Source organism: Rhinolophus hipposideros (genome assembly GCF_964194185.1).
Source record: "Rhinolophus hipposideros genome assembly, chromosome: 20".
Classification (NCBI taxonomy): domain Eukaryota; kingdom Metazoa; phylum Chordata; class Mammalia; order Chiroptera; family Rhinolophidae; genus Rhinolophus; species Rhinolophus hipposideros.
The window spans coordinates 43,628,235-43,654,842 of record NC_138066.1 but is presented as its reverse complement, the minus strand read 5'-3'; the positions used below and the strand labels follow the sequence as shown (position 1 = coordinate 43,654,842).

General features: G+C 47.0%; 1 protein-coding gene across 3 annotated transcripts in view; it reads right to left on the bottom strand.

The window, feature by feature from the left end:
- The window catches only part of ARSG (arylsulfatase G), a 95,894-nt gene that overhangs the window by 44,506 nt on the left and 24,780 nt on the right, over positions 1–26,608 (bottom strand). For 2 of the 3 annotated variants that reach the window (XM_081027513.1, XM_081027514.1), the window contains exons 2-3: positions 15,954–16,684; positions 678–865 (exon numbers count right to left, since the gene is read on the bottom strand). In XM_081027513.1, coding sequence (XP_080883639.1) covers positions 678–865; positions 15,954–16,171 — 406 coding nt within the window. In that variant the 5' untranslated portion in view covers positions 16,172–16,684. The remainder of the gene's footprint in view (positions 1–677; positions 866–15,953; positions 16,685–26,608) is intronic. The other variant, XM_081027515.1, reaches the window with a different exon arrangement.

Genomic DNA, 26,608 nt, shown 5'->3' with positions numbered 1-26,608 from the left:
TAGGAAACTGTAAAAGAAAAGGAAACTGTTGGACAGAGTGGCAGGTGCTGCTGGCTGCCTGGCCTATATACCCATGTCCGTGCTTATCTTGCTCAGAGAACTTTGGTTTTGTTCAGGGGGCCGGAGACCGGTGCCTGAATCCAAGTCAATCATTATAATCCTGACCTCAGTTTCCCAGCCTTCCTTGCAGCCGGGTGACCTAGCTCCCGCCAATAAGATTTAAGTGCACTTCTGGGACAGAAAAGATTTGCTTTCCGGATAAAAGTCAACAAATGGGACTGGCACCACCTCCCCTCTCTTTCCTGCCTTGAAGCCAAATTATGGAGAATGGTACTGAAGCCGCAATGATTGCAGCGGTGAGGCATAAAGCATGAGGACAAAAGCCAACACAGTGTGGATAGTGCGGCAGAAAGACAGAAACGGTTTTTCTGAGCAGCTGAGCCAATGAAAGCAATCGCTTACCTCTAAGCTTGTTATGACGGGAGGAAAACAGCTCCTCTGTGGTTTATTCCACGGTGAGGCCTTTTCAATTACTTATAACCAAAAGCATTTCTAACATATACAGCAAGAAATAAATAAAAAAAGCAGGCATGAGCAGACGAGGCAAACACAAAGCAGCCAACTGAGTCAGTGCAGTGGGAAATAGGGGTATACAGGCTGCGGGGGGTCACTGTTACCTATCATCCCCGTGACGTAGCCAGCCTCCTGCAGCACCTCAGCCAAGGTGGTCTCGTTGAGTGGGAGGCCCCCCACCGAGGTGACTGCAAAGTTGTGTGTGACACCATTGCGAAGGCCGAGCCGGCCAGTGAGCAGGGAGGCCCGGGAGGGTGAGCAGGTGGAGGCGGCTGCGTGGAAATCCACAAACCTGCACGGGAGGAAAAGTGATTGAGAGCTCTCTGGCCACAGGGAGCCCAACCAAGAGGAAATTCAAATCCCACTCACTTTCTGGAATTCCTGTGCTGGGGAAAAGCTCAAAGATCACTGGGGTAGCAGAACAGGTAAGGAAAATGAAGCCCAGGAGGTAATGGGACTAAGCCAAGGTCACACAGGTAGTTCAAATTGATTTTTATCCAACATATGTAGTTGACCCTCTTTATCCAAAGATTCCAAATTTCAAATTTACCCACTAAGTTTATTTGTCACCCCCAAATCAATCAACTTGTGACCCGTTAGGTGGTTATACACAGACATAACGCAGACCTGAGAAAAATTTGAGTCACCCAGTGAGCACATTCCCAGCTGAGGTGGAGCAAGGTGACCCTGAGTTTGACCTTCTTGTTTCGGCTCTCATACTGTAAGCAAGTGTCCTCCTTTTCACAGTCTATTTAGTGCCGTGGTTTTTGCATTTTTTTTCTTTGCATTGATGATTTCACTGTTTAAACCAGGCCCTGAGCATAGCGCTGAGATGTTGGCCAGCATGGCTAAACTAAGGAAGGCTGTGATGTGTCTTGTGGAGAAAATACGTGTGTTAGACAAGCTTCATTCAGGCGTGCTTATAGTGCTGTTGGCTGTCAGTTCAGTGTTAACGAATCAAAAATGTATATTTAATAAGGTGTCTTTAAACAGAAACACACATAAAACAAGGTTCGGGACTGATAAGTGGACGAAATGGTGTGGCCAGAGGCACACAAGAAACTACGCCTGTATTTCCCCTGGAAGCGATGGGTCAGGATTCCCAAATTCAGGGTTCACGCTCACTTTATAGAACATTTCTGCCAATAACAAGAACTGACTGTATCCCGGCTCTTTTTCAGACACTACGGAGGAATATTAAAAGAGTCTAGCCATTTTCCTACCCTCAAGGAACATGATTAAAGTTACCGTCACTAATAATGGGGAAACCTAACCTGTGTGTCTCCTGATGGGGACGCAATAGGAAGCTCATAACATCAAGGATTCTTGCCAAAAACGTTTAACCTGAATCTAATCAGACCCCTGGACCTAATTTCCAGGTTACAGGAAATACAGCTAATAGAAGAACAAATTAAATGACGCCACAAGCAAATCATTTCACAAACCAGTCTCTAGCCAATCTACAAGACACTGGTCCGCTCGCCTCAAAAAGTCAACATCTGAGGGGAAAATGGGACGAAGCCGGGGATATTGTACATGAAAAGGGACTACAGAGACGGAACCAAATGTAATACACGACCTCGATTGGATCCCAGTTCAAACAAGCTAACACCACATTTGAGGGCTGATTAGGGAAATTTAATATTGACTGGATATAAGAAGGTATAAAGAAATTATTGTTCATTTTCTTGATTCTGGCCATGTGGAAGAATGTTTTTATTCTTGTTTTCAAGTTTTATTGAGATATAATCGCTATAACATTGCATTAGTTTAAGGCGTACAACCTATTTGATATATGTGTATATATATATGTGTGTGTGTGTGTATATGTGTATAATATGTATATATATATGATATGTGTATATATATGATATATGTATATATCATATATATATAGCGAAGTGATCACCAGAATAAGTTAATATCTATCACCTCACATACAAAATGTTTTCTTGTGATGAGAACTTTTAAGATCTACTCTTAGCAACTTTCAAATATACAGTGTTAACTATGGTCACCATCCCCTTCGTTCTTGCTCACTCCTCACGTCAAACTGGTCACCAAGTTCTATTGATGCTGCCTCCTAAGTGGCTCCCAGATCTGTCCCCTCTCTGCCGCCCACTGTCACTGCCTCTATAGAGGCCCTTAGGAGTTTAGAGTCAAAATGATTACTAGCGGTTGGTCTTCCTACCACCCCACCCCATCCTCCACACTCATGCAAAGGTCTTTCTACCATGCAAATCTGATCACACCAATCCTTAGTGGAAAACATGGTCTCTCTCTCTGCCTGCTTCCTCGGGCTCATCTGCTTCCCCATTCTTCCGCACCCCATGCTCCCAACACACCATATTACCCCATTCCTGTGTGCCTAGGCACCTGCTGTTCCCAGCACTGGGAAGGCCTCCCTCCCACCACCCTCCCCTATCTTGATTGACAAGTCCCAGCTGTCTTCATGAGTAGCTCAAATGTTCATACGTTACCATGTCTACATCTCCCCTGACCCTCCTCTCCCCCAAGCTATCCCTACTCCCTGCACCCCTCACGCCTGCACAGCCCCGGCGCCCCTCTTGTCCATGTAATTATAGAGCCTTTGGCGTATCCTTTACAACACTGAACTATAATTCTTTGTGATCACATTCAGGACAGCTTACAGACGGCCACACATTCTTTGACACGCCTCCCATTGGGAGGTGGAGTCTGAGTCCCCTCCCCTTGACTCTGTGACTGCTTTGACCACGAGAATAATGTGGAAGTGATGACACCGTGTCAGTTTCTGGGCTCTGGCCCTACAAGACTGGCAGCGTCCACCTCCTCCCTTGAAATACGCTGTGAGCTGCCATGTAAGAAACTGGACAACCCTGAGACCACCATGCTGGAGAGGCCGTCTGCAGGGGCTCCAGCCAATGGCCCCAGCTGAGGCCATCCCCATCTAGATGTCAGACAGGTGAGGGAGGCCATCTAGGACCTCTACCACGTGCTTGGGGGATTTCAGGGAGTGACCTTAGTCAACACAATGTGGAAAAGCATTGCCCAACCAAGAAACGCTGAGTTCCTCACCCACAAAATGGTGAGATGTAATAAAACAATTGTTGTTTTAAGCTACTAACTTGGGGTTAGTTTGTTACTCAGCAATACACACCCAGAACAATGTCTGTCTCTCTCAGTAGACAGTATGTGGCTCACCATGAAGTCCTCAGACCAGCAAGAAGTAAGCACTGCCCAGCGTGTGCTGAGTGGCTAATGCCACCATCCTCTGTGCTTGTGTAGAACATAACGCGTCTTGCCAAACAGACCTGGGCCTCAGTCCTAGAACAAGGGTAACTCCCTCACACCATTTTCAAGGTGACAAATGGCAAAGAAGGGACAGCGCTGGGAGCAGTGACATTACACTGTGAGATCTCAGCACTGCCCGTCTTATCACACCGGCCCAGAAGCCACACTCTTGGAAGCAGGCTGTGTGATGTCTCCATCTGACAGAATGACGACAGGGAAGGTATGCTCCAGTGTGCACTGTTGGGCTCACACATACTGGGCCAAGCCCCTCCCGGGCTTCAGGGACTCCGGGGCTCACAGCTCTGGCTTCCCACCTCTGCCAGCACTTCCCTCTGTCCCTCAGTCCCCTGGGACTGAAAAAGAACTTCCTCCCCTCGATCGCTGAGCACCGGGGGTAACTTCCCACACACAGGCTTCTGTCAAAGCATCCCCACCTGCCAGACATACGGGGCCACATGGGGGTGGGGGTCGCCAAACTCCAGGGCCCAGGATGTTGCAGGTAACTGGCCACTGCTACCCTCAGGATTCCAAACCGAGTTCCACCTCGGCGCTCACACTTTTGCTCCCAAGAAAACATTCATCTCTATCCAGCCTCTTCTGTTCTCTTCCTCCTGAAATTGAAGCACAAGAACCTCCTTGCTCACACTCCGAACTCTTCCTCGTAATAATTCTTATGACTCTCACAGCCAATGCTTATAAAGCACTTCTATAATCCAGGCAGTTCTCCAAGCACCTTACATAAATTGAGTCACAAGCATCTACTGCCCCAGATTATTCCGGTGGTAGTTCTGTATGGGCTGACCCAAGCTTGTTAGAGCAAGCGCACAATTTGAGGAGCCCAGAGCAAAATGAAAACATGAGGCCCCTTGTTCAAAAATTACCAAACATTTCAAGATGGCAAAAGTAGAGCATTGAACTACCATTCACACTGTGATCTGGAGTGTACAGTCTGCCCAGCTGTATGTGGCAACCCTGTTCCCCACTTCCAATTCCAGCTCCCAAATCCTCCTACCCCCATTTCCATGGGGCATCCAAAGTAATCTTAAAACTGGTAACAGCTAGCATGAATTCCTGGCTGGACACCTTCTAATGGGTTCTCACTGCCATCTAAATAAACCCAAAGTCCTTATCATAGTCTCCAGGCTCTCCATCAGAGCTTCCCAGCCCAGGAGCTGGAGCACACGATAGGGCCAAATGGGTCATAGGTTTACCGAGATCAGGTTCTTCCCAGCCCCAGGGGCAGCCAGGTGGGGCCCCACACAAGTGGACACTCCAGGACCATCCTACCCTGGCTCTGTCTGTGTCCTGCACAGTCCCAAGGAAAGACGTCCCTTAGAGCATAATATGGGCAGGGCCCTTGGGGTGGGGCAACAGGCATCCTGGTTGAAAGCCCTAGGCTGGCCACCTCCAACCACCAGTAGCTTTGGTGGGGTTCCTTGGAAGTGGGGCACAAATATCAGTAGTTTCCTTGTGTGACACCACACGGGAAAGGTGGGAACTCACTGACCCAGGTGATTGGACCCCATACGACATCTTTTCTCCACTCTTCCCTCCTCTCCTCCCAGTACATTGTCCAGAGTTACTCTTCCTAGAACACCACAAGCTTGTTCCGGCCTGGGGCCCTTTTTATTCGTATGTCCCCTGTCTGGAAAGCTCTAGTCTCCACATGGCTGGCCCTTTCTTGTCCGCTGTGTCTCAGCTTTTATTTCACCTCCCCAAGAAGGCCTTTCCTGACCTGACCACTTTCTACCACATCCTGGTTCTGATTCGTCCGTAGCCCTTACTATCTCGGACCTCGTCTTGTTCATGGATTGTCTCCTTGCTGGCTGACTGGCTCCCTCATCTAGAATGGAGCTCCACGAGAGCATGAGTGTGTCTGCCCATTCCCACCAATGCCCGTGGGGTCCCAGGCCCCTGGAAGGCTGTTTCTCCATGGTCAGTAGCTGCGGTCCTGCACGCTAGTGGTGATACAGTTCTTCCCCTCTGGTGGGACAAGCCTAGCCTTCAGAGATGCTGGCTTGCTCAGCTGGGTTCTTTCTCGACAGGCACCAAGACGCCACCTTTCCAGCAGCTGGTTATGCAGACGCTGAAATGCAATTGGAGATTCCTCCCATCACACCTCTTTCTGCCTCCCAGCAGATACACACGCATACCACCTTTCACCTCAAACCCTTCATCTATGAGCTAAGGTTTAGTTCAACCAACCAGAGCAGATGGGGCTACAGGCAGGAAGCCACAGCCCTGTCCATCTGGAGGCTTACACTTGGGCAGAAGTGTCAAGACAAACGTGAATAATAAGACAAAATAAGATGAGCCCCACCCAAGAAATACAAAGAAAGTGCTATGGGAGGCAGGGGGATGGAAAGCATAAGAGCATGGACAAACAAGCTTGGGTTCACATCTGGCCCCAACTCCCTCTAGTGTGAGACTAGACAGCTAAGTCTCAGTATCTTCATCTGCAAAATGGGCTTAATCATTTCTACTGCACCAGGTTATGCCAGGGATTCAATGGGAGGTATAAGAGGCGCTGAGCAGAGCTCCAGGTACAGAGTAGGTTTTTAAAAATGCATGGTGATTACTATCATCACTAGCTAAGTGGGGAGAAAGAGACCATCCCAGGTATGTAGGGGAGCAGTGAGCAGGGCAGGAATAGATGGAATCCCAGGGGTGAGTGGCACTGGGCTGCGGTGGGTACCACACGGGCATCATATTCACTGCCACCTGTATGTCGGTCACCTTGGCCTCAACATGCATGGAACCAAGCTCAGCATCCTCCCTCCAGGAGCTTGTGTCCACCGCCTTCCTGGTCAGCTTGGCTAGAGTATCTTTTTGAGTATCTCTGCCAGTTCCTGTCTCTCTCCTTTAGCTCCTCCCTTTCCCAGTGCTGCCAGCAGGACCAAGGTGGCCATGGCCCCTCACCTGAATCACTTCAGTGACCTTCCGTGGAGACGCCAGGCTCACTCTCTCCAACCCATGCCAGCACACTGATGGGTCACGCCATCCCGAGCCCAGGTTTTCAGTGACTTCCTTCTTTTTGGCCACCATGACCCGCCATGCTCTGGCTCCTCCTCCCTCTTCAGCCTTCTGAGCCACTGCTGCCTGCTATGCGTTAAATTGGGTCCCCCAAAAGGATATGTTGAAGTTCCAAACCCCATACCTCAGAATGTGACCTTATTTAGAAATGGAGTCATTGCAGATGTAATTAGTTAAGATACAGTGATACTGGCATAGGGTGAATCCTTAAAGCAATATGGCCAGTGTCCTTATAAGAAAAGCCAGAGAGGAGAATGTCTTATGCAGACACAGAGACACAGAGAAAGTGGGCATGTGACATGAGGCAAGGATTGGAGTTATACTGTCGCAGGCTAAGGAAGGCCTGGGGCTACCAGAAGTGGAAGAGGCAAGGAAGGAACTACCCCTAGAGCTTCAGAGGGAGCGTGGCTCTGCCAACACCTTGATTTCTTTTAACTTTTGCCTCCAGAACTGTGGGAGAATACGTTTCTGTTGTTTTAAGCCACTCAGTTTGTGATCCTTTGTTACAGCAGTGCCAGGAAACTAACACATCGCCCTACAGAGCCCCAAAGTTCAGCCCAGAGCCCCAAAGTTCAGCCCAGAGCCCCAAAGTTCAGCCCAGAGCCCCAAAGTTCAGCCCAGAGCCCCAAAGTTCAGCCCAGCAGGACTCTTGTTGCTGGAACAGCTCACATCCCTCCTTCCCTCACATCCCCACACAACTCTCCAGCTCAAGACCTCAGCTCTGCCGTTCCTCAGCCGGGCCGCAGTGCTTTACCCCTCTCCTTGCCCTTCCAAATTCCTACCTACGCTTCAAAACCTCACCAAGTCTTTCCTTATCCCGCAGAAGGATGAATCTTGACTTTGACTTATGGAGCCTGTGAAACTTCCTCGCAGCCTTTTCATTTCTGAATGTGGACATGCATCTGACAACATGAGAGCGCTTGCCAGAGCCGTCCTCTATTGTTTTGCTGGAGTGCCTCCACTCCTTCTCCACCTGCCCTCCCGCATGACTCTGGTGGGGCTGCTGATGCCTGGTCCCTGCCCACGCTCACTGGCCTTGGGCTGAGGAGGTCACTCTTGGTGGTGTCAGTCCCCAAGCCTGACTCCCTTCCACGCAACCACGTGAGCCCAAGAGACAGCAGAATGCCCATTTCCCAGCTGACTTCCAGGGACCAGGGTGTCGGTGTGGTCAACCTGCTTCCTTCCTTCTTACAAGTTACACAGGAAATCAGCACCTGAAGCTTGCCCTGCTGAGCGTGGAGTTCATCCATGCTAAGGGCATTCAAATGGATCACAGAGAAAGCCCTTCAGTAAGCTGAAGACTTTTGTCCACTGGGGATGGAGCTTCGCCAGTGGGTCTGGGACGCTCAAAGGCTGTGGACCACCATTTCTTCTCCCCTGGTGCTATGGGCTAAATGTTTGTATCCCCCAAAATACATAAATTGAAACCCTCACTTCCAAAGGTGGGGCCTTTGGGGTGATTAGGGTTAGATGAAGTCATGTGGGTAGAGCGCCCATGATGGGCTTAGCAGCCTCCTAAGAAGAGGAGACCAGAGCTCTCTCTCTGGTGAGGACACAGAGAGGTCAGACATCTGCCAGCCAGAAAGAGGACCATCAGCTGAGCCTGACCCTGCCTTCACCCTGACCTTGGACTTCCCAGCCTCCAAAACTGTGAGACACAAATGTATACTGCTTAAGCCACCACTCTATTCTATTTGTTATAGCCTCCCAAGCTCATACACCTGGGCAGTGCCCAAAGTACAAACACTGCCTGAATGCTAACCCTGCTGGCCTGCTTTTCACGACTGTCCTGAGTGTGGTCTCTTCTTGGCCACGCTAACGCCACCACCTTGGGAACAGCTATAGTAGCTTTCTACAGCAAGATGTGGCTTCCAGTTCTTTTCCAGACTGTAGGTTCTATGAGGACGAGGCTTAGACTTGCAAGGCAAGCCCCACGCAGGGCGCCTTGCTGGGATGGAGCTGCTCCAGCAAAATCTGGTGGATGAACAGTACTGGACGAGAGAGACCCGTGTCGTTTGATTGGAAAAAACACGTTAGTCCGCTTTCCACATAATCACTTAAGCTGATGTTTTCACGGCTCCATTCCTTCCCTGCTGTGTGATAAAGTTCAGAGTTTAGCTCTCAGAAACAATCTTACTTCCTTTATTTCCAAGTCTTTGGAGAACCCCGACTGTACGCCCCTCAAAAAATTAAAAGAACTAACACCACCCCACGCAGCCCAATGACTGACCTGCATGTCACCTTTTCCCCTCCCACCTCTGTCTCCATTTGGCAGGGACTAATTAATAAGTAATAAAATGTTCTTGCTATTTGGAAAGCTTCTTTTGTTTTTCTCCAAATCTATCTGGGCAGGCTCAGGCCAGTTCACCAACAGGGGTCCTAATTAAAGTCTGAAAATACATTGTAAAGCAAAGCTGGAAACACAGAGCCAGACATTACAGCAGCCTGTTAACGGGAAAATCAACTCAAATTAAGACACAGCCAGACGGAAACCAAAGCCACTTGCCATTGCATAAATTACATGTATTAGAATCAGGGGACGTTAGCACTGGAAACGCTGCCACGAGAGTCCTGGAAAGACGTTAACATTGCAATGTGCAGCGTGTCTCTCCTTCATTTATAAGGAATTTAAAATATATGATGTCTTCCATGGCAACTCTCTAAATTGCTATGTGACCGGAGTAAAAACTACCTTTGCTCCATTCATAATTTAAAGCCTTGGAGGTGGAAATAGGTTTTAAAAGTCATTTGCTGTGGCCTTTGTGGGTAGAGGGACAGGGGTGGGAGGTGAGAACTGGAAAAATGCTGAAGCAAGACTTAGACAAAGCAGCTCAGGGCAGCCTCCATGCTGCCTTCTGCTAAACCGTCTGTTAGACAGCCGAGTTATCGTTGAGAAGGTTGTGAAGTGGGATCACTGAGACAGCTAACACACAGGCCCTTTTTAAACGACAAGCGAGTGTGACAGCAAATAGTGACGTTGGTGTGTTTTGTTTACTCGTTCATTAATTCATCCACACGTCTACTCACACTCTTGATCTTTTTTTAAAAAAAGCAGATTCCTGGCAGCTGAACTTGGTGTGATCCTTGGCAATTTCCCTTTTCTGCTTCACATTCTCGTTGTGGATATGTGCACATTCACGTGCAAGGAAGGACCGCACATAATGAGATGCACACAGAGGCATCTCGGGGCCTCCTGGACGGGACTCTTCTCCCCGTTGCCACAACCCTGAGCCATGCCACCCTGAGGTGCCTGGCATATGCCTGTCCCCTGCCCTCCAGCCACCAGTATGGGCCACCCCCAGTAAGCGGGAGCAATTCATCTCCAACGCCAGTCGGTGACTTCAGAAGTGCCCTGCCTTCAGGATCGAGTCCAAACACTTGAGCACGCACACCATGCCCTTCACCAGCTGCTCATCCATCAGTCAGGTCTCACGCTCCCTGTCCCAGCCATGCTCAAGCACTAGAATGCAAGCCAGCCCCAGGACAGCGAAGGCTGTTCATTGTTTGCCTCACAGATACATTCCCAGCACCTAGGACAGTACCTGGGAGAGCCTCTGTGACTATTTGTTGAGTGAATGGGTACCTTTACACTCTGGCTCTTTGCTTGTGCTTTTACCTCTGCCGACAACGCTCTTTCCTCCCCCTTCATCTGTCTTTCACTCCTACTCATCTTTAAAGTCTCAGTACTCGGGTCCTAACAGATACGCTTTATTGAGTAGCTCCTGGTTTCCCTCTGAAGAAATGGCCTTTCTTTTCCGACAGTCCCACAGCACGATCTTTAACATGATTTTCACACGGCGGGTGCTTTATCGCCCACAAGGTCTGTGGGAAGCCCAGCACGGACCTTTCTCACTCTTGACTACAACCAATGTATATGGAATGCATGCTAACTCCACCCCGTAGGATGTCAAGTCTCAGGTTACGAACGATGGGACAGACGCTAGGAGTTCCTGCTCTGACAGCATGTCACCTTTCTGCATTCTAAATGCTGGTTTTCTGGTCTTTATTCACCACCAGGCTATAAGGCCCTGAGGGCAGAGCTGGCTGGGGTCTCCCAGCGTTTGTCTCGTGACCTGCTCTTAGTAGAGATTCATTGCTGAATGACAGTCACTGGGAGGCTTACAAGGGGAAAGAATGACAGCCACTGGACAGGCTATTTTGAACTTGCAGTTGTGAAGCAAGCTGGCACCAAGGCCTCACTGGTTAATATTTCAGTTCCTTTTCTCTAAGATTAGCTGCCATCTAGATCATCATGTTCTTGCATGGCCCCATCTATTAAACAGGGCCATGAGGTTAAAACCCGCGCTACCGTTTAAGGCTTCACCTTGCTCCAGTTAGCAGGTGGGCGTCACATGATTTTTATGTCTGTTTGACCTTCTTATCCAGGGACAAAGATGTAAAACTGCCTGTCCCATGACGCTGAGAGCTACAAGAAGACAGGATGGGACCTCCCAAAGTAAACATCGCCGAGTTAATGATGAAGGTTATAAGAGAAGAGGCTATCTCCCTGGTGAGGTCTCCTCAACTCTGAATCTGAACTCCTCTGGGGTGGGATGGATAAAAATGGAAGGGAATTGCGCAGTGAGGAAGACACTTTCCCTTGCTAATAGAAGTCTCCTTCAGAAAGTTCTTTCTGCCCTAGCTCGGTGGTGGCTACCCGACCTCAGACCTCATGATGATCCCCTGTAGTTCTAAGTACCAGCCTGGTTCTCATCTTCCTTTACGTTATAGGAAAACCCCAAAGGCGGCAGGATGGCTGAGACAGTCCTGAAAAGGTAACAGGATGGATGAATTCTGACAAAAGCCAACGCTGAGAACAGAAATGAAACTAGGTGTCTCAACTGACAGCTCAATTCATTCCTCAGTGAGGCCGTTTTTAGAAACAGGAGCAAGCCCGAGAGCCTCTGACCTTCCAGTGGTGAATATTGATTCATGTTTGATTTCTAGCTAAGCCACTGCCTATAACTCTCGGCAAGACCATTCACTTGACTCAGAATTAAATTGCTGGCAGAGAAGGGGAGAAGCAGGAAGGGAGAATTCAGGGTGCAAAGTTAACATACTACAAGTCAATTCAACTACGTAAATGTATTCACGATGTAGTCAACTTACTTCTGAGCCAGCCTGGCAGATAATTTAAGTGAGTGATCTGAGCTTTGCTGCCAGGACCCCTCCTCTCTTACTCTCCTGGGTCCTCCTTCTCTCGCCAGGACACCTGTAGGTCATGACTGCTCAGGTGCTCAAACCCTAGTTTGGACATCCTGAATGCACTCACCCAGCCAGGAGACTGATGCAAGTAACTTCTTAAGCTGAGACTTTTCAAGAAATGTAGGTGTTCATCACAGGTGCCACAGCATTGGCCTTCCCTAAATGTGCCGCCGACAAGAACCAAACTACTGTTGCATTAGCAAGATTATTCACTGGGTTCTAGTAATGATTTAAAGATGTAATTATGTTTCAGACTGCTTGAAGAGCTGGAAGAGATGCCAACAAAATGCATCTGTCCTTCTCCTTAAAGTGTGAGCAATTCATTCCTCTAGCCTATCTCGTCATGCCAGTTGTCTAATTGCTTGCAATGTACTTGATTACTAAGTCCCTGGCATTTTCATTTATCCCAATGTTTCAATTTTCTGCTGATTAGCATATCATTTTTAAACCTACCAATGTAAGCCAAGTTCTACGGACCAGCTTGAAGAAGGATGGGGGTCAGGGCCCAGACACACAAGGTGCTGCTGGAACATAAGCTAAGGAAATAAGCATGACCCTCCAGCCAGGGGAGAGGGCGACAGCAGGGCAGCAGAGCCAACATTATAGGGGACAGTAAGAGCTAACACCTACCAAGCACCAATATGTGCCAGGGACTCTTCTATTGCCCTACATGACTTAACTTATTTCCTCTACGAAATGACCCTATGAGGCAGGTGCCATTATTGTTCCATTTTAGAGATGAGCAAACTGAGGCCCAGCAAAGTTTGGCATATGAGCCCAGTGTCACAGAGCTAGTAAGTGACAGACATGGGGAGCCTGGTTCCAGACCCCATGCTGTGGTTAACTCACCTATGCCCGCTCAGGTTCTATCCAGGAATCTGAATACATGAACAAATATTTTTTGAGGACCTACCATGTGGTCGGCATTGTTTTAACCACCAGACGCCATCTTTACCTCTGCTCTCAAAAGTCTGTAAAGCAGCAGGGGCCCCATAAATGTTTGCTGCTTTGAAGACTGAATTATATGTAGTACAGCTAATTGGACTGGGTTGAGTAGTGTCCCTCTCCCACCCCTACCCCCCCCCACCAATTTCACATCAATCTAGAACCTGTGAGTGTGACCTTACCTGGAAATAAGGTCTTCGCAGAGATCATCAAGTTGAAATGAGGTCATACGGGATTAGGATGGGTCTTCAATCCAGTGACTGGGTCCTTATAGAGAGAAGTTTAGACACACGCCGGGAAAATTTCATAACAACAGAGGGAGAGACTTGACTCATGTGTCTACAAACCAAGGAGGCCAAGGATTGTCTACAACCACCAGAAGCTAGGGGAGATGTAGGGAACAGATTCTCCCTCAGAGCTTCCCGAAGGAACCAACCCTGCCGACACCTTGATTTAGGACTTGTATTCTTTGGAACTGTGAGAGAATAAATTTGTGTTGCGTTAAGCTGTCCAGTTTGCTGTAGTTTGTTGTGTCAACCCTAGGAAACTAATACACTAATTTTAAAGAAGGCAATAGAAAAGATACTTTCTCAAGTCACCCTTAGACCCTGTTTGGCAATAAGAGTTCTTGTCTGAAAGTCATGGTTCCCCACTGGCCATGAGGAGGCAGGGGGAGAAGCCAGGGATGAATTAATCCATGGCCTCACAGGAAGCCCGCCTTCCTGTCAACAAAGCACAAAGTGCAAAACTGTGGACCTCAGGCCAGACGGCTGTCTGCCTGGCCCCGTCACAAGGCTCAGATGGAGAAAATATTTTCCCCAATGGTACAAAAAAAATAAGAGAGCCCACCAAAGTGTGTTTGCACATGACCCTGAGAGGCCCCTCCAGCTCAGGACGAGAGCAGGCAGGTGGGGACAGCTCGTAAGAAGAATGTCCAGCCAGGCCTCCCAAATGTCAGTTTAAATAGTGGGCCAGTTATTTCCCCACTAACCCACGCCACACTAAAAGTAGAAGTTCTTAAGCATTTAGCAACCCATTTCCCTTTGAAGATCTGGTAAATGGTACAGATTAACTCTTACCTCAGAAAAAATTCCTACATGCAGAATTTGGGGTTACATTTTCGGGGCACCTTGAACTCCTAAAGAGCATTTATTGATGAACAAATATTTATGAACTGCCTACTATGTAAAAATCACTGTGTGCTACAGGCTAGTAATACAAAGTAGAATAGATAAGTCATTTCTCTTCCTCAAGCCCTAGAGCTAGAATCGAGGTGTATGAACTTCCTGTGGCCTTCACAGCAAATTATCACAAATTGGGTGACTTAAAAAGACACAAATTTATTCTCTCAGAGTCCAGGAGGCAAAACGTCTGAAATCCAGATGTCTATAGGACTGGTTCCTTCTGGAAGCTCAGAGGGAGAATCTGTTCACTGCCATTCTCCCAGCTTCCTGTGGCCACCAGCAATTCTTGGAGTTCTTGGCTTGTAGACGCCTCCCTCCAATCTCTGCCTCCATCTTCCCATCGGTTCTCTGTGTGTGTCTCTGCGTCCTCTCCCCTTCTTATAAGGACACTAGTCATTGGATTTAGGACCCACCTTAAATCAAACGATGTCGTCAAAATCTTGAACTCATTACTTTTGCTAATACCCTGTTGTCAAATAAGGTCACGTTCTGAGGTTCCAGGTGGACATGAATTTGGGGAAGACAGCATTCAACCCGACACACACGGGTGGTCACGTGATTCAACAAGCACTGTGGTGAGCAACAAGGGTAATGGCAGAGTACACCTGAGGCATCCAAGCACTTTCCCGAAGACCTCATGTGGAATTGGAACCCAAATGTTGAGTAGACACTAATTCAACAGAGGAAGAGGAAAGTGCACTAGGAAGAACTAGTCACATAGGTCTGGCCCCCAAAAAGGAAGGTGACACTGAGGCCAGCTGCAAGCCAGAAGGGGCCGTGCAGAGGCCAGTGTGGCGCACGGGCTGGTCTTGTGAGCTGCTGCTCCGAGTTTGGATTTTAGCCTTAGGGCCACAAAGTGCCTCTGCAGGACTAGAAACACAGGAGTATTTCTAGAAAGTTCACCTTGGGTGAGGCGAGGAGGAGGACTGGAATAGGTGAGACCACATGCAGGGGCCCCAGGGGTCCGCATCTCAGGGGACAGCTCCCGGCTCCAGGATGCACGTGGCTGAAGCGCTGTGGAGGGGCCCTGGTGTCATCCTACGCGGCGAGCTGGAGGGACCCCACTCAGTGGATGGAGAAATCAACCCAGAGCAGACAGCATCAAGGTCAGCCCGAGAAGAAAACCCACGGGCTGAAAGCTGACACTTGTTCTCTACCTAAGTGGGCAGGAGGACTAGGCATTTGAACACACACATGTATGAACACTTCCAGCCATTCAGACGCACTCGCCCTCCCCTTTGCTGTCCCGGTGGGGTAAGTGTGCCGAAATGCACCTGTAAGTCTGATCTGCTCTCAAATAAGCCCTCTTCCTTCTGTGCCTCTCACTTACTCAAAGGTCACCTTCTCCCTTCAACCCCCAGTGTGGGTTCAACACCCGCCCCAGGAACTCCATAAATTCCTCACGCAGGTTCACATACTAGATCGTAATCCTTACTTTCCATTTAACATGTCTCCACTACCAGACAGTAAGTCCCTCGAGGGCAAGGACTTTTATCTTGGTCACCTCTGTATTCCCATTCCTAAGACACACAGACTCTAACCGTTATCAGATGGAGAGATGGATGGATGGATGGATTTCTCCATGAGGCCGTACTGGCTTCAAACCAAATGAATCGATCACATAATTAAATCAACATGGACCCATCGACTGCTCTTGAAATGCTTTATGCTGCCCCCTCCCCCCGAAGGGGCAGGGTAACACTTCCAAAGAGAAGTTGGTTGGGCATCCTCAAGACTCACCTCATTCCTTCAGCAGCCATCTTGTCAAGGTTGGCAGTGTCCTTTGTTTCTGCCCAATTTGCTCCCAGGTCACCCCACCCCATGTCATCTGCCAAAATGATCACAAAATTCGGTTTCTGGCCTCTTGTTTCCCCACTGAAGCAAAAATCCACAAGAGGATAAAGACATCCCAAGAAACTCACCCCCACCAGTAACACTTTTAGATAAAGCAAGGCCATGGTGGTAAGAGGGGGAGTCCAACTGTCTGGAATGACGGTGGGCCACCACCAGAGACGTCTCTACGAGCTCCCTTTTGTTCCTTTCAATGCAGGGGATTCCTGGAGACCGCAGGGTTGCAGGAAGACACTGGTGTTGCAGGAGGTGGCAGTGGTACCAAGAGGAGGTGGGAGCTGCAGAAATGAGGCCCCATCTGGAATCCTAATTCAAGAGAGTCAGGAAACTTGCAACCCCAAAGTTGGCTTTCCCCACTGCAGCTCCGTAAGATGGCGGGCTGTGCACAGAATCAGACGTCAGTGTCAACAACTGACCTTTGGCCACTTAGAGAGTGACTCTTCTGTGTTCAGGGATGTTAGAGCCCAAGCCTCACATCTGTTTGGGACTCCAGCTGGTGAGTGAGTGCAGGATAAAAGCTCACATCTGCAGAACACCTGGGCGTTCTAGAAGCCACAGTCAGTCCCCAGTGAGTTTCTGAGTTCCAGGTGGCTGAGGGCTTCATGTTTCTCAAAGGTTTCCTAAAAGAACAAAAATTGACAAGGAAACAGTGAAAATTGCCAGTGCAGCTGTGTTTTACTCAGTAGCTTAGGAAACAATCACTTTTCCATGACAACAGATGTTTTTCTTCTTATTCGAATATTTAACGGGTTCATCAGTTTCTCCACCTGAGAAACAGTGAGGATGATAATATTTGCAACGGACCTGTAATCATGGAGCAACATCAGAGATGACCTCTGTCAACCCACTCACCGTATGCCTGAGAATGCTGAGGCCTAGTGGCTGGATGGGTGCAAGGCCCAGCACCCAACTCTGCCAGATCCCAGGGCTCCCCAACTCCCAGCCACCAGGCTTCTCTGATTCACAGTTCCCGAACTAATTGTGACCTTATCAAACCTACTGAGGACTAGGAGAAAGGGTGAGACCCTGATTACCAAGAAATGCCTCTTTCTAACAGTCATGCTGCAAACTAGCATTTCTATATAAAACTCTTGACAGAAATTAATTTGGGAAAAAAGAAAATGTAAAAAAAAATAAATTCATGGTAGAATCCAGGTGGAGATGCCATGGGAGTTCTTTCAATTTTGCTGTATCTTTGAAATATAAAATATCAGAAAAAAATTTTTTTTTTAATTTTCATGGAAACGGGTCCCTTTACAATGTAATTACAATATAATTTTTAATTAAAAAAAACTCTAAAGACATGCTCAACCAGTGCTTCTCACACTCGGATGTGCATATAAATCATCCGGGGATTTTATCAGATTGTAGGTTCGGTAGGTAAGGCTGGGGCCCAGGATCTGTATTTCTAACAAGCTCCCAGGTGAGGACTACACTGCTATTCTTTAGATCGCACTTTCGTCTTAACAAGATGCTTAGAAAAGAAAAACTTCTTGATTCTGGTCCTAGAAGAAAACTAAGGTAACTGGAGATGATTCAACTTCGGTGGACAAACACAAATCAGGTTTAGTTTTGAAGGACAGGAGCTGAAGGTTATGCTTTCAACTCCAAGATGCAAATGGGAACCACAAAATAAAACCATATGACCCCTTGTTCACTTAAAAGCCCTAAATTTACACGGTTAGTAAGGAAAGCCTTGGAATTCTGGACCGAATAAAAACTTCAGTTGAACACCCAACCTCTGGAGGAGATTAAAGGAGAACCAAATTGTAATACACCGGGGCAGTGCCAAAAAAATGCGCACACATGACTTGTATTCATCTTTTGTGATCGATGTATAGTGAGTATTACAGTTTTAATACCGTTTTTTTCTTTCTTAAAATGTGTATACATTTTGTTGGCACTCTCTGTATAAAGATGCTACTAGGGCTGGGCTATGACAGATACTATTTCCAGTTGTGTTCCCTGCCTTGGAAAGAATGCACAGCTGACAATGCCAACCCAGTGGCCAGCCCCAAAGGCTGGGGGTGGTTGGAGGTATGTAAACTCTGGGAGACCCAGATAAACTCAGAAGGATGGGCAGACACATACTTAAACAAAAAAAGGAAGTGCAAGTAAACATTCATGCATCTGGAGGCCCGTGAATCAATTGATCAGACATGTACATTTTTCCGTTTTGCAAAAGGAAAATTACCTCAAACTCAATTAGATGCAAGTGGTATTTGTTGACCTTGAGGCCGCAAAGACTTCCTTTCTAGAAGAAATAGCCCTTGCACTAGGAGGCCGCCTAACACTTGTGGGCCCGCTGGTTGATTCCTAGCCTCATTTCACTGGCTTCTGACCATGAGCAACAACCACAGGAGGCTTTTCTTCCTAAAGCTGCTCAGCTTGGAACACTAGAGTGGCCTCATTCTTGGTCAGTAACCCATTTCAGAATGACCCACCATGAAAGACATGGGAAGGGGGTGGGGGGGGGAATCACCTAAGAAAGAAGCTACAATCGAGGTAGAAACATGGATTGCTTTGCTTAAGAGTTCCACGATAAAACATTCCTTTGAGGGTTTTCACAGAGAATCATTCAACACTTAACATTTTCATAGAATGGAAATAAGCTAATTTAGCCAGTGCACGCGTTGCCTTATCTTTTATGTCCACACTTCTAAGGAGGCATTTAATCCTTTCCCCATTTATTTATTTATTTATTTACCTACAAGGAAAAGGCAAACCAGGCAGTCTAAGAATGGACTCCAAGCCACAAACTTGGATTACAATCTAAGCTGACATTATGGAAAACAGTATGGAGGTTCCTCAAAAAATTAAAAATAGAATGACTATATGATCCAGGAATCCCACTTCCGCGTACATATCCAAAGGAAATGAAATCAATATCTTGCAGATATATCCACATCCCCATATTTACTTGCAGCATCTTTCACAGTAACCAAGATATGAAAACCATCGAAGTGTCCATCAATGGACATCGAAGTGTCCATTGACGGATGATGTGTTATATATCTAATATATGTAAACAATGGAATATTATTCAGCCTTAAAAAAAGAAGGAGATCCTTTAATTTGCAACAACTGGATGAACCTAGAGGACATTATGCTAAGTGAAATAAGGCAGGCACAGAAATACAAGTACTGCATGATTGCACTTATGCATGGAATCTAAGAGTCGAACTCACAGAGAGTAGAGGGGTGCTTGCTGGTCAGGGGCTGGGGGTTGGGGGAAATGGGGAGATGCTGGTCAAAAGGTACAAGCTTGCAGTTATGGAGGATGAATAACTTCTGGAGAGCTAATGTGCAGATGGAATGGTGACTACAATTCATAGTGCTGTATTGCATACTTGAAATTTGCTGAGAGTAGATCTTAAATGTTTCCACCACAAAAAAATATAAACAGTAGAACCTGAGGTGATGGATGTGTTAATTAGCTTCACTGTAGTAATTATGTCATACTCAAAACATCACATTGTACAGCATAAATAAATACAATTTTTATTTATTTGATGATTATACCTCAGTAAAACTGGGGTGGGAGGATATTTAAAAGATCCTGTGACCAGTCCAGAATCCGTGTGTCCCATGATTTGAAATATCGAAACTCAAAAAGTCAAAAGTTTGGAGTAAGGAAACGTTTATGGCTCAGGAAGGCACCAACTGAGAAGATGGGAATCCTAGTAGTAGTTCCTCAAATCCACCTTAAGAAAGTACAGACTTCAGGCTTCTTTTCTGATAAGGGATGGGCTGTTCTATAAAAACTCAAGCACGGAACAATGTCTCTGATTAGCAATTTCTCTGATTTCTCTGACAGCTCCTGTCTAAAGCAGGAGCTATCAGGCCTTGGGAACAGATTTGCACAAGATGAAGAGATGAAGTCAGAGAGACCATTTCATTGTTGAGAAGCATTTCATTGTTGAGAATGACCACACCATCCAGGAGTCCCACTTCTGGGTATTTACCCAAGCTGAGCTCAGTTCCTTATCTAAGGTTACTTTCCAATCTTTTCTTTATCCATCTTTACCACCACCACCACCACCACCACCCCCATCAGAAGAGAAAGTGGACACAGGCAAGGAGCACTCCTGTGGGCTGAGGAAGAAAGGGAAAGTCTTTGGCAAATAAAACATTCATCCCTCTTTCCCCTGGGCCAGACTCAGTAAACTTCACAAGGAAGGCCCATCTGTTCCATCCCAGCAGAAGGGACGGGGACACATCCTTGCTGAACACAAGTAAGAACAACTACTCTTGTCTCTGGGCTCCTCAGCCAGCAGTAGAGTGAACCTGAGCTGCTGATCAGCTTTGCAATGATTCGTGTCCTTTGCTACGACCCCCTTTTAAAGCAGGACTGCCTCCCCTCAGGTTCCCAGCTGGCTTATGGATAATGGTGCTCCTAAGACGTGACATGACCAACAGGCAGGCTGTCGGCCGGAAGGGCTGAGAAGCGAATGAGATGAGACCACCTGAAGATGTGATTTGCAGCGCCTGAATACCAGAGCGGGAAGTCCGTCACCTGACCACGGCTCCCCAGGGACCTCCCTGCGGCCAAGCAGCCTGTGAGAGCCTGCGAGAGAGCCTTGAAAACAGCTGAAATAACAAGAAGGTCCAGCCGACCTTTCTGGCAGAGGGCTCTTGTTGGTTTTCCAGAGACAAAGCTTCTGATGAGCTGAGGCCAAAAAAGACAAAGGCGCTGGAGGAGTGTGGTCTCTGGGTACACAGCACTGTTGTTTTACGCACATATCAGGACCTGGTTGGTGCGCCTGCTGGGCCAGGCATCACGGGGCGGGGTAGGGTGGCCAGAAGGGGCCTGGGGCACCTTGCCTGCACACTGCCCGTGTGCAGTCTGAAGTGAGTCTCCCATGCTTTGTCATCCATCCAGCAAATGTCGACTAAGTAACAAGTCTTGACCTAGGTGCTGTGCATACAACAGGGAATGAAACACAAAGTCCTCACAAGTGCCCTCATGCCACTTAACTTTCCTGTAGGAGGAGGAAATGAAACGAGTAAAATGAATGTGCCAGAGAGAAAATCAAAGTAGGAAGGGGGTCAGGAGCATGGAGGCGAGCAGGTGCAAAGTGCAAGAGGGAGGTCAGGGACAACCTCACTGAGGTGATCTTTTCTAGAAGGATCTGTAGGAAAGGAGAAAGCTATGAGGCTATGGGAAGTTATGTCAGATATGTATGCCAGGCAGAGAAGCCAGCAAGCGCAAAGGGCTGGCACCTGTGAGCGACAACAAAGAAAAAGCCCCTGTGGAAACAGTGGCATGAGGAAGGGCAAGGAGTAGAGGGAGTCAGGAGGAAGACAGACTCACTGAGCGGGAGGGGAGGTGGGCGGAGGATTTCAGCCAGAGCAGCAAGTTCTGACTGCATCCTAACAGACCCACTGGCACTCTGCTGGGAAGCAGCAAATGTGTTGCAACAGGACATGTGAGAAAAGATGAGGAGAAGTAAGGAGTCCACGGCCTCATCCAGGTGAGAGACAGCGCCAGGGTGAGGCAGGCCCAGTGCCCTCATTGAAGGATGTGGCACTCCCTGCCCTCCAATGACCCTGACAGTGAGCTCCTGCTTAAATTTTGCCTCACCCTAATCCAGGCCCAAGTGGAGAGGAAAAGGCACTCACCATGGCAGCCAGGACAAACAGTTATTGAGGTGATTTAATACTTATGTATAATCAGTGGCCTCTAGACCCTAACATGTCAGTTTGGGGCTGGCCCAACTCTGCAAGATTGCTTTCTTAAGTGTATCTGGAGAGGACTCAGTCTTAGGTCAACAGAACATGCAAAGAAAATCTTTGTTTCCTGTTACGTATATTTTTTCTTTCAGTTTTACTGACATATAATGGACACACAGCACTAAACGAGATGAAGGGCACAGATAATGACTTACATATATATGAAATGATTACCACAGTAAGTTTAGTTAACATCCATCATTTCATAAAGACACAATGTTTCTAAAAAGGGAAAAACTGTTTTTGACATTGTGATGAGAACTTTCAGCATCTACTCTCTTAGAAACTTTCAAATTTACCGCACAGCCGTGTTAACTAGTCATCATGCTCTACCTTACATCCCCAGTACTTACTGATCTTATCACTGGAGCAAAGAAAATTGTTGATAGGATGCCTCCATCCAGGCTGGGAGAGCAATTCCACGTAGATAATTAGAATGCTGTTGTTTTGTTTTGTTGTGTTTTTTAGGCTGAAAGACCTCAAGCCAAACCCTGTTGTTGGGAATATCACTTCAGAGAACCCAAAGATGCCAGGAAACTCTTCCACAGGCAGCATATGACATCCTGCCTGGCTTTATGCTGGAACCACCTGTTGGGACTGTCACAGAAGGAAGCCATGTGGCAGGAGCCAATTTAGGAGAGCAGAGGTGGCATCATGCCATGCATCTAAAAACCCAGTTGCCCTGCAGAAATTATATCTGGGTCCTTGAAATCAGGTCAGAAAAACAGAGAGAGTAGATGGGGTCTGAATCACATCCTTTCTCTAAAATTCTATCCTCCACTTGAGAAGAACACTCATGAGGGGTTGGTCAAGAGGAAAGGGCTCAAGGTCAATTACCTGAAATCCACTTCCTAAAAGCCTGTTTGCCAAATTTTTAAGAGCTTTTTACAAAGCAATGTTCACTTACTATTTGTGAAACATTTTATCATGGAAGTTGTCAACCATACGAAAGTTGAAACTCATACGTATCTACCCAACATCTAGATTCAACAATTATCAGCAAACACACGGCCAGCCTAGTTGTTTTGTCTGTCTGCTCTCCTACTTCTCTCTCCCTTATCCTCCACATACATTGGATTATTTTGAAGCAAACCTCAGATAGCATGTAATTTCATCCATAAACAATTCTATATGGTTCTCCAAAAAATAAGGATTCTTTTACTACATTCTGCTAAAAACCAATCAAAAGCATTGTCTACTATGCTTCCTGATGTTCTTTGTATGACAATCTGAGTAATTAATAACCTTGGAAAGTAAAAAAAACACAATAAAATAAAATAGTGACAACTCTATTAATAGCCCCTTTTCAATATTAATTTTTAATATCTTCAAAAATCCAATCAGTGTCTAATTGTCCTCCATCATCTCATCAATGGTTGCTGTACAGTTGGTTTGTTCTGATCAGGATCCAAAGTCTACCACACATTGCATTTGGTTCATGTGTCTCATCTCTTTGCATTTATAAATTCCTCTTCTCTCTTCCCTATGATACATTAGTAAATAAATACAATTGTTTGTCCTATAAAATTTCTCAAATTTTGGACCTGGCTGATTGTACCCCATTTAAATATTTTAAATATCATTTAAAATATTCACCAGGCCTCTATTCTCCCTGTAAACTAAGTTGTAGATCTACAGGTAAGATCAGACTCAGGTTTGGTTTTTTTGGGGGGCAGGCCCACCTCATACATCATATCCTTCTCTGTCATATGAACACTGATTAGTGGGTTCACATGGCAAAGTTTACACTTTCATGAGCATAGGGAACTTTCTCTCAAATACTACATACTGTCTTTTCTAGTTTTGCAGGTTTATCCTTTCCCCAGATCTGTTCCACTTCTACAATGGAATATGTTAAATTCTGTTATGACTGAATGACTGTGCGCTCCCCAAATTCATAAATTAATCCCTAACACCCAAAGTGATGGTATTTGAGATGGGGCCCTTGCAAGGTAATTAGGGTGGGATGAGGTCATGAGGGTTGGGCCCTCATGATGCAATTGGTGCCCTTACATGAAGATAGGACAGAGTTTGCTCTCTCTTTCCAACGCCGGAGGACACAGTGAAAATCTGCAAGCCAGGAAGAGGGCTCTCACGAGGACTCCAATCAGCCAGCACTTTGATTTACACTTTGCAGCCTCCAGAAGTATGAGAAATAAACATCTGTTGTTTCAGACAGTCTATGGCATTTTATTATGGCAGCCCAAGCTGACTAAGACAGATTCCAGCTAAGGTTTCATCTGAGAACCTCTGAGGCTGAGGCAAAGGCCAAAGCCCTTGGTCTTACCAAGGGTAAGATCAAAAGTTGGGGGGGAAAATGCTCAATTACTTGGAAAATTTGCCTTTTGGAGAACTGATTTTTGGGATGTGTTGGCCTGCTTCCAGAAGAATGTGTGTCCAGGATTCACAGTTGTTCGCTAGGTGTATGACCTTGGATAAGTTACTAAATTGCTCTATGCCTCAGTTTCCCCACTCACCCGAAAAACAAAGCCAAAGTAAACTTCCTCCACCCCAAACACAACATGAGAATGATATAATTCAACACAAGTGTCTGCTCTCAGTAAGCGCTCAGAAATGTTGGCTACTATTACCCCAACTCTCGATTGTTTTCAGGGTGAAATGATAGCAAATATGAGAGCATTTTCACAAAGTACTGTGCAAGCCCAAAGCATTACTAAATATGAAGCAAAACGATTGGTGAAATCCAGACTCCCTGCAGCTACGGGCTGAGTCCTTGTCAGCGTGCTCTGCTGTTGGGTTCTGGTAGAAGCTACAAACACCATGGTCACCACGCCTAAAGGAAAGTGAAGGGTCATTCTGGCTTGCATTTCCTAAGCTCCAAACTATAGCTCCCTCTGACACAATCCCATGGCTGTCTGTGACATTTGGGGAAAACCTGAGCCAGGTCCCTCTACCTGGGCAGACTCTGGTGACAGCTGGCATGATCCTTGGAGTACACTTCCTACCAGCAAATCTGGTTTCGGACAATATAATATGATGTCAAGTCGAGATGTGGAGTGGGTGTGAAGGAAATCTGTATCTCTCGAGATGCAGAGTGGATGTGAAGGAAATCTCTTGCTGATGTAAACTGAAAGTAGAAAATACGTTTTCATATCAGAAACATCCAAAAAAACTACGTGTCCATGACACACGGCGAGGTGCTCCAGCAAGAAAAGTCCATAACCCTAAGATGTAAATTCCTTAAGAGCAAGGATGTCTGTCTGTTTTATGCACTGAAGAATCCTGGTAGCTAGCACAGAGGGTGTTCAATCAATACTTGCTGAATGAGTGCATCTAACATGAACAAGTATGGCCAAGGCTGCCCCACCCCACCCTGAAAGCCCAGCTTCCTCTCATCACTTCCCAAACCTCAGATGACCTTCAAAGTTCCCCATTTTCTGAGATTCTCAACTTGCAAAAGTGCACTTGTTGAAAGGCCGCTTTGGGTAAGAATCACACATGTGTCCTGTCTTCTGAACTAGACAGTCAACACTTTGAGAGGTGGGACCACATCCTCTGGGGTGTGGTTTTGTGGCCTGGGAGATGACTACGTCCTCATGAGTGGGCTGCAATGAGCAGACTCTGCGCGGATAGAGGAGCAAGGAGTGTGGGGAGGAAGGATGAACGCTTCCTGTACCCAGTCCTACCATGTCCCCTTACTAAGCATTCAGACTCATCTAAGGCGACCACAGCTCTCCACCGACCCTGACGGGCAGGGTCCCTTCTGGCCTCCCATCCATTAACACAGTCCTGAAGCTCTCTCCTAACTTCTCTGCATCACCTCCCTAGCCATCTGGAAATTCGAAAGTATACTGCGCCAAAAGGGTTAACAGAGATGCTTCACACTGTGTACTGTTCCAGGGAACAGCAGGGCAGGCTGTGCGTGTTTAGACAAGATGAGGAAAGCCAGCATCTCCCTTCAGGCAAGAAACATAGCAGGAGAGCAGGTTTTTATTCCTGGGGCCTTGAGGAACATGCCGGGTGGGGCAACACCAACAATTTTCCAAAGAAAGCCTGATCTCACTGGGTCAAAACCCAGTGGTCCCATAACACAGCACTTTCCAATATTTCCAGTTAGGTTTCATGACCCACAACTGTGTCATAAAAGTTTAATACGACATGCATTTATTCTAAGAGCAATGTGATTTAAATCACTTGTTCTGAGAATTTTGATTTTGTTTTGTTTTGTTTTTAGGACTTCTGCAACAGGCTTGGGATAGCTTATAGGTGCCTCCTCCAGGCAATGTTTTTTTTTCTTCTTCTTCTTTTTAAGTAGTGAGAGGATGCCAAAACTATAGGAGCAGCAAACTCTGAAGACTGAGAAGTCTGGAAACAAACATCACTGTTGAAATCAAAGAAAACTTACTCCAGAGTGAGTGAGACCCACCTAGTGATACGTTACCAGCACTGTGCCGAATGGTAGCCAGGCGTGATGGACATCACCTCTCCATGTCCCCTACTGCCATCTCCTCCCGTCCCCAAGTCCAGCGTGCTCTCTCTCACCTCCCGCCTTCCTCTCATGCTTTCACCCCTTACTCTGACCCCCTTGCCAGTCCTTGCAAGGTCTTTCCTGCCTGTCCTAGGCTTCACTTATCTCCATCTTCCTCAATCTCCCAGCCAACAGTCCTCACGGAGAGGCAAGCACAGTGCAAAGCTGCTAAACCCCTACACACATTAATTCAACCAGCCACCCAGCACTAAGCACCCCCGCAACAATCCTATGCAGAAAGTATTCTCATCATCCCCCTTTCAGGAATGAGCAGACTGAGCTAAAGAGAGGTTAACTCATCTGCCCAAGGTGACAGAGCTGC